Raw genomic sequence first — 16,964 nt, 5'->3', positions numbered from 1 at the left:
GGAACCCCTCCACAGGGTAGCTACAAGTCAGAACAGACTCCATGGCACATAACCACCACCACCATATTGAATTGAGAGCAGACAATGAACAAATAAATACATGTTAATGTCTTAAAAGGAAAGACCTTATCTGCAATGTTACTGTTTTTGCAGTGGTGTAGGTAGGACTAAGAGGCTTGGTTTCAATTATTGTTTTTGGATCTAGGAAGAAATTGGGGGCATGTCTGATAGACAAGAAGTTAGTCAATATTCCAGGCTTATGGAATGTCCTGGAATTGATAAATTAATCCTAGTTTTTGTCATCTTATTTTGGTTGGCGACTTCTGTTTCTTTTTTTTCTAAATTTTGAAGTTTTATTCCTTTTATTGAAAAATCCTTTTAAAAACTTAGTGTTTTAATATTGTATTTGTAAAACATTTCACATGATAACAGTAACCTACAATTATAAATTGCTTACTCTCTGCTAGGCATTATTCAAACCACTTTACATATATGTTAACATATTCTACCCGCCCTATAAGATTGGTCTTAGAATTATCTGTTTCATGCATGAGGAGACTGATAATGAAAAGCTAAGAAATTTTGTTCAACACAACGTAGTTTTTAAATGGTGATGTTGGGTTCCTAAGTCTTTGGTCTGGTATTGTGAAAATACAGTTTTAAAATCAAAAACAATGTACTGATTTGTCATAATTTTTGCACAACAGAAATATCATAGACAATTCTCTTTATTTTGTCTTTCCAATTTGCTGCCTAGAGAAGTCATGCTTATTATAATTCCAAATGATTTACTTTAGATTTTTCTTGCAGTCTTATGATCCCTTGCTTTTTCTTTTGCCAATTGACCAAAACTCTTGAAAGACCTGATGGTTTTGTACTGCCAAGGAGCATAAACTGTATACTTTACCTTGGATTTCCTTGTTGGACTCCTTGGAATTTTTCCTGTACTGCTTCAGAGTTAACAAAGTTTTTATTCTACAAGTTTATTTTCAAAGTTTTATTCTACATGTTAATCTCAAAGAGTATTGCCTGATCTTTTGAGGCTTAAAAACAAAAACAAGAAACCCAAAACAAACAAAAAAAAAGTAAAATCTTTTCAAAAGAATCGAAAACAGAAGGTTGCCCTGTACCCATGACACTGCAGTGACTGTCAGAGAGCCTCCTAGCTAAGAATGAGTCCTGTCTTTCAGTTGTTAAGTGCTGTCAAGTTGGTTACAGCTCATAGCAACCCTATATAGTGGTTCCAAGGAGTGGCTAGTGAGTTTGAACCACTGACCTTGTAGTTCAAACAGATTTTGCAGTCCAGAGCTTATCCTATAGTGCTACAAAATGAGGGCTGAGGAAGGTCATACTGTGCTGAACTTCTCAGCTTGTGATTTGGAAGTGTAGAGATCACCATGTCTGGAGAGTATGCATTTGGCCTTTGTTTCCATGTGTTAACATTCCATGTGTGGTTCAGTGGTAGTTCTGTTGATCGAAATTAGTTGTGTACAGTTCAATTTAGAAGGCAGTAAGTGGCGTGGTGGTTCCTGGGTGGTGCAAGTGGTTCATGTGCTCAGCTGTGAACTGAAAGACTGGAGATTTGAGTCTTCTCACAGATGCCGTAGAAGAAAAGCCAGGCGATCTTCCCAGAAATCATCCATTGAAAACTCCATGGAGCAACTGATAAAGGGGTTAAAACTGCCAACCTCTGCAACTCCAATCTTACTCCCTGCTTTTCTTCTTCCTTTGCACCCACCAACCCAATGCCATTGAGTAAATTTCAATTCATAGTTGACCCTTGATAGGGTTTCTGTAACTGTAAATCTTTGTGGGAGCAGACAGCCTCATCTTTCTTCCATGAAGCAGCTGGTGTGTTTGAACTGCTGACCTTACTGTTAACAGCCCAGTGCCTAAACCACACTGCCACCAGGGCTCCTTAGTAATAATAGCATCAATTTTGAAGTGATGGCTGTGGGCTACTAAGCACTTTACATGCCTTAGTTAATGCTTGTAACAACTCCCTGCCATCCGTTCTGTTATTACTTGAATTTACAAATAAGAAACATCTTTCGAATCCACAAATTGAGCAGTATCATCCTGCTCATAATTGTATGTATTTAGATTAAGAGTGATTTGTTTTAAAAAAAATGAAAATGCATTATTAAATTAATATTTGACAAGCCTTTAAAAGTTTTATTCTTTGATAGTTTCTCTCTGTCCTAATAACTTCCAGCTAATGCAATTTTTAGTAAGGGGTGTGTGCCTTACATTTGAGTACTATTGTCTGCCTGAAGGAAACCAGCCGTGTCAGCCAAATGATGGGCTTTCAGATAAAGGACAGTGTGTATGTATGTGTATATGTGAGTGGTACACTTGTAAGCAATTGCAGCATGGCAGAAAATTTCAAGGGATGAAACGTCCAAGTATTTTTTATCTAAGTAAAATATCCATTCGAAGACCAGAAGGAGATGAGAGAAAGTGAAGAGTTCAAGAAGTGATATCCCATGGAACAAAAATACAAAGCTAAATAGAATAAAATTTTATGCAAGCTCATAGAGTTTTTTCCTTCCTCTCAGAATATATTTTAATCTTTCAGGAAGTTCCTCTATCATCTTCTTCTCTTCCATTGTACTTGTGATTGTTTTATGTGCTCTGCTTACTCTGCTGCTCAGGGACTGTTTAGTTCAGTGCATGATATGGAAAAATCTGCTCTCCATGTCTAATAGCAAATAAATACTAAAATGCTAGGAGCTTGAGACCATATCAGTTTAATCTATGGGAAGTGAACTGAATGTATTTTGCGGGCACTTAGTTTGACTGTGATGGTGTTGTGGTAATTGGTATGATGACTGTAATACTTTGCCATATTACAAAATAGTTTAAAATGGAGTTAGTCTCTAGATAGATAGCTTGCTCATTAGTCATTAGAATCATTTAGTTATTGCCTTGCATTCACCATAAACAAGTTTGTTTCTGTTTCCTAAAAGGACTTTGCTTGTTGATTGAATCATAAGATCTTTTAGAATAATTACAACCCACTAACTTAAACAACGGAGCTCTTGTAGCGTAGTGGTTATGAGCCGGCCTGCTAACCTCAAGGTCAGCAGTTCGAAACCACCAGCCATTCCACAGGAGAAAGATGAGGCTTTCTGCTCCTGTAGAGTTACAGCCTCGGAAACCTCTATACAGGGTCACTATGACTCGGAACTGACTCGACGGCATACCACCATCTCAAATGACTCCATGGCACACCACTATCTTAAACTAGGAGTTCTAGTGTGGTGCTGTAGGATAAGCACAGGACTGCTAAGTGCAAGGCGGGTGATTCAAACTCCTTGGAAACCCTTATACAAGGTTGTTATGAGTCAGAGCCTACTGGACAGTATGTAAAAACAACATCTTAAACCAAGAGGAACATGTTGGCTTTGTAGGACAATGAACTGCAAACTACAAGGTTGGCATTTCGAGCCCACTAGCTGCTCAGCTGGAGACAGATGGGGTTTTCTGCTTCTGAAAAAAGATGTACAGCCTCAGAAACCCTACACAAGATCGCTAAGAGTCAGAACTAACTAGATGGCACTTAACAACAAAAACTGTTTAAGTCAGATCTGTTTCTCTAATGGTTGTTTCAACAAATAGCTCTTGACATATCTTTCATTAGTATACTAAAAGGTTATTGTTAAGTACCGTTGAGTCAATTCCAGACAGTAGACACCCTGCATAGAGTTTCCGAGGAATGACTGGTGAGTTTGAACCGCTGACTTTGTGGTTTAAACAGACTTTGCAGTCTAGTGCATTAACCCACAGTGCCACAATGGGGAACATAAAGGGAGTGATCGTATATAATTCACCTAGTGAAAGATAGTTGTTGTTAAGTGCCATTAAGTTAGTTCTAACTCATAGCAACCTTGTTTCCAAGCAGTGTCTGATGGGTTTGAACTGCCAACGTTTTGGTTAGCTGACCAGTGCTTATCCTACAGCACCAAACCAGGACTCCATTAAAAGACAGTTTCCGTCTTATTTGAAATAAAATTTAAAAAGCCATATATTGTCATATATATCTTGTACTCTTGTTTTGATATTGGGAAACCTAGGAAGTTATGCCTTGTATAGTCAGTGGCCTTTTTATGAGGTTTTAGTAGACTGTATTTGCAACTGTAGTATACATCTTTTTAATTGCTGATGCTATGTTTTGAATTAACTCCCATCATTCCATACTTTTTGTAGTGGTTTTGTGAATGTTTTGGCAAAATCTAAGGACACATTTGGCTCAAGATATCTGTCAAATTTAGTTACCGTGTTTTAAAATTGGAGAAGGGATCACAACTGTCATGTATGCAACTTTTTCATTTTACTTGAGAGGAAATTGACTCAGAGAAATAAAGGTGCTCATGAAACAGCCAAATTGTGGTTCCAAACTTGTTGATTTCAGATCCATGACCATCCTAGCATTAGTACATTGAATATCTTGTCTCTCTCCTTTATGTTTTGCCTTTAAAAATAACTTGGAGTTTCTATTTCCAGACTGACTTGCTCACAATGGAAATTTTAATTCATGCCAGCTGCATACCAGAACTTCTGCAGCTCACCACTGCTGTTTTCTTAAGATGTGTAGCTCAGTGTGTTTGTGTGTACAGAATTTGTTCTTTTGCCTTTCTTTGTACTCAAGTTTCCACCTGCTTACATGATGAAATAGCTATGTCCTTTTTAAACTTACTCCTTTTTACCATGTATTTGCTAATTAGTGATATCTTTGAGATCTTATTTTCAAAATGTATTTAGCTGCCCTGGTGTGGTGCTGTGGGTTAATTAGTGCGCTGGACAATAAAGTTGGTTTGAATCACAAGGTCAGTAGTTCAAGCTCATCAGCTGCTCCTTGTAAACCCTATACATGGTCACTATGAGTAGGTACTGACTTGATGGCACTTACCACCACCACCAGTCCTGTATTCACTATATAATAGTGATATCTTTGAGAAAGATCTTATTTTCAAAATGTACTTAGCTGTTGTTTTATTTAGATTTTAACGAAACACACTGGTTTGAATAATAATGGTCACATTTAATAATATAATCTGCAAGAAAGTAGTATTTGGACGCTTGCTGCATTCATAGCTTTGTCAGCTGGCCATTATTGAGTAGGAACAATTGTCTTATCATTTATTACATAAGTATTACTGAAAACTTAATATTACCCCGATATCAGTATGTGCAGATCTCTTTAAATTTGTCTTTGAAACATACCTTCTGGCACTTAAGTAAATATTTGTGTAGTAAAGCAGTAGCCTAATGTACATTATAGTATTGAATTCATTAGTTGGTAGATTTTTTTTCTATTGATTTCTCAATCATTTTGCATTTCAGGATTGTTTTACAGTTTTGGTAGTTGTTTCTTGGGATTATTTCAGTAGTACTGTTAGATATATTTAGTGAGCTGTCCCAGTGGTACTGTAGGGTAAACACTGGGCTGCTAACTACAAGGTCAGTGGTTCAATCCCACCAGATCTACAGTCTCAGACACCCTAAAGAACAGTTCTGTTCTTTCCTGTAGAGTACCTGTGAGTCAGAATCAAGTTAGGTGGTAGTGGGTGGTGGTGGGTGGTGGGTGGCATTTTCTGGCATAGAATTCAGACTTTATGAATTGTCCCTTCATTAATTAAGTACTTTTAGTGATCCACTTTGTATTTTAATACATTCAGAAATATCAAAAGTAAAGTAACTTGTAAGTGTTTTTTTTTTTTTTTTATATTAAGTAAACTATAGTCCATCTTTTTGCCATCCTTTTCATGGTCTCTTGAGTCCTACCTTAGTGGTTGATGTTTTAAACTTTTGGGGAGTAGAAAAAGACAAACGAACCCAAATATTACTATGTTCGTCTATGTAGAAGTTATTGTTACACCTTGAATTTTATTTTTCTTAACTGGGATAGTGCTACAAAGCATATAGATGTTCAATGTAAGAATAGTCCTTGGTGTATACCTTATGTTTCTCCTATTTTCAAAACACCCTTTAACTTGGCATTTACTAACTTATTAGATGTGACTGCTTTTTGTCTTCTTAATTTCCCATGTCTTCCTTTTATATAGCATCCTTAGTCTTAAGCCTTTCTGCTGAATTTATTATAGTTGCTGGCAACAATTGTGAGGTTGGCCCAGGATCGGGCAGTGTTCGTTCTGTTGTGCATAGGGTTGCTATGAGTCGGTACCAGCTCGATGGCACCTAACAACAACAACAAGCTTGTATTTGTGTTTGTAGTTTTAGAGCAAGTTCTGTGACTAGAGCTATCTGCAACCTCTAGTTGCCATACCTGTCTCTGACAGAGCCACATTCCTCCCCTAGGTGACACTCCTTCCTGCACTCTGCTTTAGTTTATGTGAAATCTGGCCTCTTTGATCTGTGAGAATGTACACAAGTAATTCATATAATACATTTTATAGATACTTGGGAACTTAGAATTCCATTCGTTTGGGGATAATGATGCTCACATGTTTCTATCTCCTCATGGAAAGGTGTAGTCTTGTTTTTCTTTTTGAAGGAGTAATGATTTTGTTTTATTTTTTAATTTGACACAGTTTTAGTTTCATTCCTTTTTACTTTTTATTGTAGTATGGCTGAAATTTTACAGAGCCAAGAAATTTTCCATTCAACAATCCCAATGCACATTTTGTTTCATTAGATGCTAACCACAAGATCAGCATTTCAAACCCACCAGCTATTCCTCAGAAACCCTATGCAAGGCCTCTGAGAGTTGGAACCAATTTGCCAGCACTTAACCACAACAACAACACTACAGCTACAGGAGGACTAACTTATTTGGGGCCATCAGGGGTTTCAAAAATTCATGGAAATTTTTCATTCAGTTTTTCTCTCAAACGTTTTGAAGCCTCTCATGATAAATGATATAATGCAAGATCTGTTTTAGGTTTAGGCCATCACAGGGTAGACAATGTGTGGGAAATCTGCTTGCAAAATCGGGGGACTTGGCATTGGAGGGTAGACTTGAGCTGATTCTGGTGGCAAAGATGCAGGTAAATGGCAGTGTTGTTGTCGTTAAGTGCCGCTGAGGCAGTTCTGACTCATAGTGACCCTGTGTAGGGTTTCCAAGGAATGTCTGGTGAGTTTGAACTGCCGACCTTGTGGTTCAACCCAACCCTGTGGTCCAGTGTTTATCCTAAAGCGCCACAGCTGGCAGTGAGGTAGGGAAAATGTCCCTGGCACGTGGATCGGCACATACATGTTACAAAGTATGCCAGAGCAGTTCACAGCCCATGAATTTCAGTAGTTCTTTATTGTTGGTGCAAGGTGTGGAGCACGTGGGGGTAGGCAGTGGTATGCATGGGGATTGTGAGAAGAGAAGAGACTGCGTGGCAGATCTAAAGAAGTTCTCTTCCCAGGATTTAGGAGTTCATCCAGAAAGCCGAAGTAGCTCACTGAAGTGTTTTAAACAGGTGGAAACCCAGGTCACATTTGTATTTTTTAAGATTATTTCATTATCTGTATAGAGAATGAACTGAAAGGGCCCTGTATTAGAGACAGGGAGACATTTTGGAAGACTGAGAAGTAATGAGAATCCGAACCAAGGTGGTGTCAGTGGAAGTAGAGAAGGCTCAATTTCATTGATAAGCTTAATGATGATCAACTAGGTGGGGGATCGGGAGCATGGAGAGTCAGTGAGTGCTCAGGTGGATGGTTAGACACTGGACGAGGAGTATGTCAACTCAGATTTCCTCCAGCATTGACCCAGCTCAAAAATCCTTTCATCTACTGCCCTTTAGACAAGCAGGATGGTTTTGTTTGTCTGTAAGACAGAGTAGTTAAGTGGTTCACCCAGGATTCCATAGTGAAGTAGTAAGGTATAGAATTCAGGTTAGGTCTTCTGTTGGAATATTCTGATGAAAGTTTAAAAAAAGTATTTCATCCCATGTCATGACTGTTTTAATTGATAATAAGAGTTTAGTAATATTTTTCAGAGCTGTAGAGAACAACTTGCATAAATGGTTGAGTTGAAGCAAACGTTAGAGATACTGTTTGACTGTTTTTAACAATATTAATTCAAAAAGGCTTTGGAATAAAGAGGAAAAAATTCCTTTAGAAGAGAAAGGTTTGTATAGTAATCAGTGATATTCCTTGTGTTCTATGATTGGTCTTTAGTGCCCTCTATTGGCTATTTAGTGTTGAGCAAAATCTTCATTCTTGAACAAAATATTCCTTGCAGTTATTAAACTAAAAGAAGACAAATTAAAGATCTGAAAATTATTGTAAAAATTGATAAAAACTTATGAAGACTTAAAAAATCCAATTCAGTGCTAGAGGTTGGAGAGAGATCTACAAAAATATTGTTACTATGGTTTGTTTGCTATAACCTGTGAAGGATATGGTGAGCACTGTATTTTCAGAAAGCAGACCTGTCTGTTGAGAAGCAGACTGAATCTGGCTGATATGCAAGCTTTTTTTTTCCATGTAGCAAAGCCTCAAGAATAGCAGTTGCCCCAGTAGGCAGTAGCAGCTGCTGGTTTTTCATCGTGTGGCTGCTGCATGTGATGGTTATGAAAGGAAATGACTGTTCTTCATTAAAACAACTTCATTCAGCTATGTGGAAAGTCACACAGTCAGAAAAGTCATCATAGAAAACAAAGTAGCGATTATACATAACACATCTTCAGAGGTGTGTGGGTCTGGTTTTTTTGTTTTGTTTTGTTTTGTTTTTTGAAAGTGGCAAACTGCCATTGGGTTCTTTCCTCCAGGAAACAAGTAGTGGTTGATTCGATGTAGTGTTTAGAATAACTAGTGCTCTGAACCCAACTGAGCTTAGTATACAAGCACTCCTGATACTAGTTTAGTGTCTGAAGAGAGCTGCGTTTGTAAACTGGTGCGTCGCACTGTTAACTCTTTACAGTAAGGAAGCCTTTCATCTTTCCAGGATAGAATTCTATTTTCATTATTTCTGGGTTAACCTTCCTTTGAAATGTTTCTGAGTACCATTTCAACTAGTTTAATTTTGAAAACCTTTCTACCTATCTGGGTTAAAAATAGTACTTTTTGAATCGGTTTTATATGACACTGCAGAGTGCTCACACCCGCTAAATTAAGTCATTTGTTTGCTTTTGGTATGTTTTACTGTTGTAATTTTCTCTAAGAAATTTTAGTAATTATTAATATGAAGTAATTATTCATATGAAATGCACAGCTGCTTCTGTGCATTTCAGCAGGAGAATAGGCTATTATGTAGTTTCCCTTCCCCCCCAATAAAAAAGCCTTTCATCAAAAACTGACATCCTAAATGAAGGACATAATTGTACAGCTTATTTATTAGTGTGTCAAACTTAAAATGTAATGGTTTCATATTTCAGAATGAAAAGTGTGTTGTGATTCATGGTTGCCGGTGACAAAATAGACAGCTCTTTTATATTACAGCGCTGATTGCCTGCTGATATACCACTGTACAGTTTTTGGTTCTCTTCCTATGCAATAGCTCCCTCTACTTGAAAATATTGGTGTAATTATAGCTTAACATTATGTACCTTATTAATGACTTTTCATGACTGTGTTTTGCTTCTAATAATATGCATAAGTTTGTAGTGTTATATATCAGAATGTAGAAAAATTACTAGAAGTCTCTTGATTTGGGGGTGAAAAAGAAGGGGAGTTTTATGGCATAGGTTATTTGATTAAAATTCCATGTGATGTTTTGAAAATAAATACTCATGTCTGAAATACAGAGGTATAGAAAATAGGATAAAAAAACTTCAGAAGAACTATCAGCCACTTAAAACAGACATCGACTGGAATCTGGCAAAATCTTACTTTGCTAAATCCAAAGCTTTGTAATGCTAACACAAAACCTGGCAGTTTCTCTCCACTTTCACACAGAGGGTTTATTAGAAGCTAACAGTAGAATCTCATGCTACAAAGCCTTGTCTTTATGGAACATTATGAGCATAATGAGGTAATTGGAACAAAATAGACAAACCAAAGTAAATGCTGTTGTGATTAAGATTTAATTATTTTTTTCTCTCCCTTCCTATTTTTGGGGTTTACTATTAGTAACATATACCTCCAAGGAGCCCTGTTAACCTAATGAATTACAAGCTGAACTTCTAATCATAAGGTCAGCAGTTTGAATCTCCCAGTTGCTTAATGGTAGAAAGATGAGGCTTCCTACTCGTGTAAAGATTTGCAGCCTTGGAAACCCTTCAGTTACTATGAGTCAAAACCAGATCAACAGCATACCACCAGTATTAGGGAGATATTACTGAACCATCCAATTTCAGTGTGGATGTGTTTCTATCTTTCATTCTCAACACTTTGTGTCCAGTTTCTTCTGTAAGTGATCTTGGCCTACAGTATCTATGCCTCAGTTTCTTTATTAGTAAAGTACAGTCAGTAAATTTGCGTGCAGCATACAGTCATAAAGATTACATGAATTGAAAATTGTCAAGCATTTAGAAAAAATCTTGACTTATAATAAGGCAAGCATTATTTAACAGTGTTTGTTGAATAACATGAAAATTAATCTTGGGAATATTTTTTTAAAGTAAGAAAAAAGCCCACATAATTTGGATCTATAGGTTAGGATGCTATTAATTAATTATATTTGTTGAACGCTGACATTATCTGCAGAATTTAATAAGATATGTGGGGACCTAAAGGGTGAAAAAGATATGAAAGAGGTAGCCATGGTGGTGCAGTGCATTAAACATTGGACTATTACCTGAAAGTCCAGTTCTCCTGTGGGAGAAAGATGAGCTAATGTGCTTTTGTAAAGATGACCGCCTTGGAAGCCCCATGGAGCAGTTGTAGCCTGTCCTGTAGGGTTGCTATGAGTTTGAATCAAGTTGACGGCAGTGGGTTTTGCTTTGTTATGTGTTACTATCCTTCTTATTTAGAGGCTTCTCTCTCTTTCACTACTGATGAATCGAGCATCTATAGGACAGAGCAAAACTGCTCCAGAGACTTTTCAAGGTTGTAAATATTTACAGAAGCAGGCTACCTCATTTTTTTTTTTCTACCCCACAGAGCAGCTGGTGGATTCAAACTGCTAACCTTCCAGTTGGCACCATCAGGCCTCCTTAGTAGCACGTATATCATCTCATAATTTTAGATTATGCTATTGTTAAACTTACCTTTAAAAATAAAGGTCATATTAAGTATATTTTTTCAATGCAGTGGAATTTACATTTTTTTCCTGAACTTCAGTGAAAGGAGATTTTGTACTGATTTCTCTAAGAGGCCGCTTATTGCCCAAGAGGAGTCATCAATGGGCTTTGTCTTTACTCCATGGTATGACTGTGCATGAACAAGTCAGAGGATTTTGCCTAACTTTCCCCAACCCTGTTGTAGACATAAAGAAATTCATATGTATTGGACATGAACTGAGTCATGTCATAGAAATCCTTAAGGTTATATCTTCACCTTGACACAAGCAGATATTTGCATGTGGAGTGCTATTTTAATTTCTTTTAACCACTTTGGAAGATTATCACCAGAATGACGGACAAATTAAATCAATAGTCAAATGAGATTTGTTAGTAAACATAAGCCATCTTAAGACTTATATTTGCTTTCTGGAAATCAGTTATCTTTCTTATTTGGTTTATTCTTAGGATCCCTTAGATTCTACAAGATCGGTAATTGTGATTCGTTCTCTGGTGGCGGATGGTGTAGCAGAACGGGGCGGAGAACTTTTACCTGGCGACCGTTTGATTTCAGTCAATGAACACTGTTTAGACAACACCACACTTGCTGAGGCTGTGGAAATATTGAAAGGTGTACCGCCAGGCACTGTCCGCCTTGGTATCTGTAAGCCTTTGGTGGTAAGTATTGACTTTCAGTAGTACAGGAGGTGCTAACAGTTTCTATGTCTATAACAGCTCAGTGTAATAGTTACGAGCACAGATTTAGAGACTAATACACCTGGGCTTGGATCCTTGTCCCATTGCTCATGATCTGTGTGATTTTAGACAAGTTTCTAAAATCTCCCTGACTTAACAAAATTTAAAAAAAAATGTCTACTTGATAAGTTTTAAGGATTGAAGAAATTGCATTAATGAAGAACATGGTATTACATCAATACAACTTTCTAACACTGCTACTCTTCCTGCCACCACCTCTTTTACTATTTTCATCTTCATGCTTTTAGTACTGACTGTGCTTTTTGTTATATTCTTTATGATGTAAATTAAAATACACTTACTCATTTTAACTTTAGCTTGGGAATGATGTTGAGATGGCATGATAAATTGAAATCAGTTAACCATATAATTTTAACCATATGATAATGAGATTTTAATATGTTTTTCTTACCACCAAAATGTCTTATAATTTTTAGCATATAGAACATCTACATGAACTTGTCTTTTAAGTAATCCGATTGCTTAATCTTCTGTACTGGGGTAGATTGTTATTATGACTGAAGACCATGTTATAATTAAGGGGCTGTTGCCGTTCCCAGATATTTAAAAAAATTCTTCATATTAACGTTAAATTATTTTATTAAATAATATTAGATTTATCAGATAATACTACAATATTATTGAGGTCTTACTATATCTCAGTCATTATTTTAAACCTTTTATATGTAGTAACTTAATTCTCACAGAAAAAGTAGGCCTTCTGTTACCTTCATTATGTTAAGTGCCGTTGAGTCATTTCTGACTCATAGTGACCCTGCATAGGATTTCCAAGGAGCTGGAACCACCCACCTTTGCAGTTCAAACCGACTTTTCAGTCCAGCGCATTAACCCACATTGCCACACCAGGACTCTGCCCTCGTTATAGATAAGTCAAAGAATTGAGCAACTTGTCTAAGATCATATAACTAGTAAGAGGCATAGTGGGAATTTGCACCTAACAGTGTGGCTTTTATACCCTGTGCTGTTCACTACAATTCTATATATTTCTTTTTAAATATGTTATATCTTGTTCAGGTTAAAGAGTGCTGGTTATGTAGTGGGTCAAACCCACGATCTTGTCCCCAGGAGAAAGATGAGGTCACCTAAGCCTCAGACACCTGATGGAGCAGTTCTCCTCTGTCTTATGGGTTGCTATGAGTTGGAATTGACTCGATGGTAGTGGGTTTGGGATTGAGTTCTGAATGCAGGCAGCATGACTGAAACAGAGAGTACGATGTAGTAGAGTCATAGCGTGGGTTTCAGGAAACCTAACTTCTGTTCTAGTCTTGCTATGAGTAGCCAACCTAGGGAGCTTCAAACTGAAAGATATACACTGTGTATATCCATAGGAAATGGATAAAATGCTCTTTCCCAGGTTCCATCCTCAGAGATTCAGATTTAGTCATTCTCATGTGGTGTTCAGCAATCTATTGCTTCCAGTCACCTGTGTAATTTTTTTTTTTTTTCTTTTTAAACTTTTTATTGAGTGAAGGTTTACAGAACAGATCATCACTCCCACATTCAATAAATCATACATGGTGTGTCATTACAATGATAGCAGTCCCTTCCATGTACCATCAGTTAACAGTATTTACCTCTATTCTCTTTAACTCTTGTATTCCTCCTGTGTCTTTCATTACCGTCATCTTCCCTCTTCCAACTCACCTGTTGTTGTATATTGCCTTCCCCATCACCCAAGTTAGCATGTGTTTACCATTTATCCAGTGAATAATTTTCCCTTCCCTTCCACTCCTGCTAATCATCATAGAAGGTTTCTTTTAGCAAGGAAACCTTTTCTTAACTTCTTACAGCAGTTTTCTCATACATTATTAGACTTTTTGTGATTGACTGATGTCACTTAGCATAATATGCTCCAGGTTCATCCATGTCATGATATGTTTTGCAGATTTGTCTCAGTGTTGCATAGTATGCCATTGTATATATACACCAAAGTTTGTATCTGTTCTGCTACTGTCTGTCTCTTGACTGTGCATTTAATCAATTTACATTCAGTGTAATTTTCTATATGTATGAATCGATTGCCGTCTGTTCACCAGTCAGTCTTCCTGTTTCTCAGCTTCTTCTCCCAGTAGGTATTCAATCCACTTCTCTAACCTTTCCTCTGAAGCTCAGGGTTCCAGGATTGTCCTCTGGGTCTGTTTCATTTGGTCTTCCATATCTTTTTTGTAGAGGTCTGTATAGTGTGTCTGCCTTCTACCATCTTGCCAGAAGTCACCTGTGTAATTCTTAGGCGGAATTTTATACTTTGAGAAACAGACTAGCAATTTGATGACTGGGTGTGTGACTTTAGTTTTCAGTGCCTTTTTTTTTTTTTTTCATTTCTGAAAAGGTTAAACAAGATGAGAGACCTTCTAAAATCTTAATTATTTGAAACCCCTTCTATAGACTATAGTCGCATACTAAAGGTATTTATTGTTATAAATACAAAGATGCATATGTGTATTTATAAACCAGTCAATTCCAGTTCATGGTGACCCATGTTTGTCATAGTATAACTGTGCTCCATAGGCTTGTTTCATTTTAATGTATGAGAATAAAAACATTCTTCAAGTCACTTATTTCTACACGTGCAATTGACATTTGTTAAATTCTTCATGTTATGCACTCGTTACCATTATACTTCTTAAAATGAATTTGCTACCATTAACATAAATTCAGTGCCTCCTCTCCTCCGTCTGCCCGTTAATAATCTTTTGGTTTCTATGTCTTTGCTTATTAAGTGCGGTAACACAGTGTCTGTTTTTTTGTAACTGACTTATTCCAGTCAGCATGATGTTTTCAAGGTTATTCGTATCTGGCCAACATCAGGACATTGATTCTTTTCATGGCTGATATTCCTTTGTGTGTATATACAACATTTTGATTATCCATTTATCTGTGTATATATACATATATATAGAGTTCTACCTTTTGGCTATTGTGAAATGTGGTACAATGAACAGTGGTTTCTGTTTGCATTTCTGCTTTCACTTACTTTGGGTATACCTAGGATTGGGCTCCTTAAGGTTTTCAGTGGCCTTTCTTCTGAGGTTCTTCTGGGTAAACTTGAACCTCCAATCTTTCAGTTAGCAGCCAAGTATCTCATTACCTAAGAATGCACATATATATGTTGTTGTTAAGTGCTGTGAAGTCAATTCCGACTCATAGGTTTTCCGATGAGCGGCTGCTGAGTTTGAACTGCCAACTTTATAGTTCAAACCTACCTTGGTGGCCCTGTGCTTATCCTATGGACCCACACCAGGATTCCATGTGTATGTACAGTGTGGCTCCATAGGATAAGCACTTGACCTCAAAGTCAGTTTGAACAGCAAGTCTGGTTCAAACTCACCATCTGCTCCTTGGAAACCCTATACAGTGTTGCTATGAGTCAGAACTCACTTGATGGCACTAAACAGTAACATACGTGTACATACACATATGCACACAGATACACACAGAGGTATGTGATATTAAATGTCATTTCAAGTAGTGTTTGACACATAAAAACTGTTGTTGTTGCTGTTAGGCACCATCAAGTGGGTACCGACTCATAATGACCCTGTGCACAACAGAACAAAACACTGCCTGGTCCTGGGCCAACCTCACAATTGTTGCCACGCTTGAGGCTATTGATGCTGTCACCTGGCCAGTCCATCTCGCTGGGGGTCTTACTCTTTTTCTATGACCTTTCACCTTACCAAACACGATGTCCTTCTCCAGCGACTGATCCCTCCTGACAGTATGTCGTAAATACTATAAAGTTCAGAAATGCCGATTGGATAATGGGATGTGTAGCAAATGTATTTTGTTAAGTACCGAAATCTGAAGATCGGATCAATATCTCACTAGCTCTGTAGGTCCAATGCAAATCCTGCTGAAGTCCTCAAGGGGGATGGCCAGCTGAAATTGCTGCCCAACTTGGCCCAGGCCAGAGGCAGCTGCACCTCCTGCAGTGGTGGTCCCAGAGTGGTCTGGGCTGCAGTGGTGGCTGGAGGAGAAGCAGGAAAGCGGTTGGCTGGATAGAGACTCTTTGCCCTGGTTGGTGGGTGCCAGTCAAATAGGGTAGGCAGCTACCATGCAGACTCAATGGAGACTGACCTGAAGTTTTCTTATAGTTCCTTGGAATGACAGTAGCTAGTGGGTCACAGGCCAACCAATGACTGTCTTCCATGCTTCTCTTTCTGTATATAATATGGTACTTACACAACGTCCGAATCTCATAATGTCCTGTTTCACAGAATGTATCTTTTATCGTTAAGGGATGCATGCTTGTGTATGTATATATGTGTGTGGATACATATGTATCTATAGGAGAAAACTATTGATATTTTTTTAAGTATCATCTTGGTATTTTGGTTGGTGCAGGAACTTTGTCTAGATTTTTCATGATGATGATTTACTTGACCATTTGCACTACATGGGGAAATCTCAAATTATTTATGTCCAATAAACCTTTCTGCTCCTGTAAAGATTTACAGCCCTGCAAACCCTATTCAGGTTCGCTATGAGTTGGAACCAACTGCACGGCACATTACCACCACCACTGTAGGATTTAACCAGTGTGGTCTTTACTTTGAAGCAGTTTTGAGACATTTCAAGCAGTTTAGAAAATAGGACTCAGTATCCACAGGATATGGCTTCTTATGCTATTTTTGCCAGAAGTAGAACTAAAAGTGGGGTCCTGGTGTGCCGCTGTGGGTTAGTGCACCAGACTGCAAAGCCGTTTGAACTGCAAGGTTGGCAGTTCAAGCTCACCAGCTGCTTCTCAGAAACCCTCTAGAGTGTCGCTATGGGTTGCAACTGACTTGAAGGTACTTCACAAGAACAACAGAGCTACAAAGGGGGGCGGGGGGCTCAAAATTTCATTATCTTTCTATTTCATTTTTCCACAAACTTTTTAATACCCCTTCATATATGTTTAAGCATGTATGAGTAAGGAACCCTTGTGGCACAGTGGCTAACAATGGTTTGTTGGATTGGCCAAGTGGCAGCATCGATAGACTCAAGCCTGGCAACAGTAGTGAGGTTAGCCCAGGATCAGGCATTGTTTCGTTCTGCTGTGCATAAGGTCGCTATGGGTCGATTCCGACT

General features: G+C 37.8%; 1 protein-coding gene across 1 annotated transcript in view; it reads left to right on the top strand.

The window, feature by feature from the left end:
• INADL (InaD-like (Drosophila)) overlaps positions 1-16,964 on the top strand; it is a 383,821-nt gene that overhangs the window by 94,487 nt on the left and 272,370 nt on the right. Inside the window, exon 16 of the mRNA XM_006862480.1 lies at positions 11,586-11,792. Within this exon, the coding sequence (XP_006862542.1) occupies positions 11,586-11,792 (207 nt within the window). The remainder of the gene's footprint in view (positions 1-11,585; positions 11,793-16,964) is intronic.

This window comes from Chrysochloris asiatica, unplaced genomic scaffold (genome assembly GCF_000296735.1).
Source record: "Chrysochloris asiatica unplaced genomic scaffold, ChrAsi1.0 scaffold00048, whole genome shotgun sequence".
Taxonomy (NCBI): domain Eukaryota; kingdom Metazoa; phylum Chordata; class Mammalia; order Afrosoricida; family Chrysochloridae; genus Chrysochloris; species Chrysochloris asiatica.
Note: the sequence above shows the minus strand (reverse complement) of the source record. Positions and strands in the feature narration are given on the sequence as shown.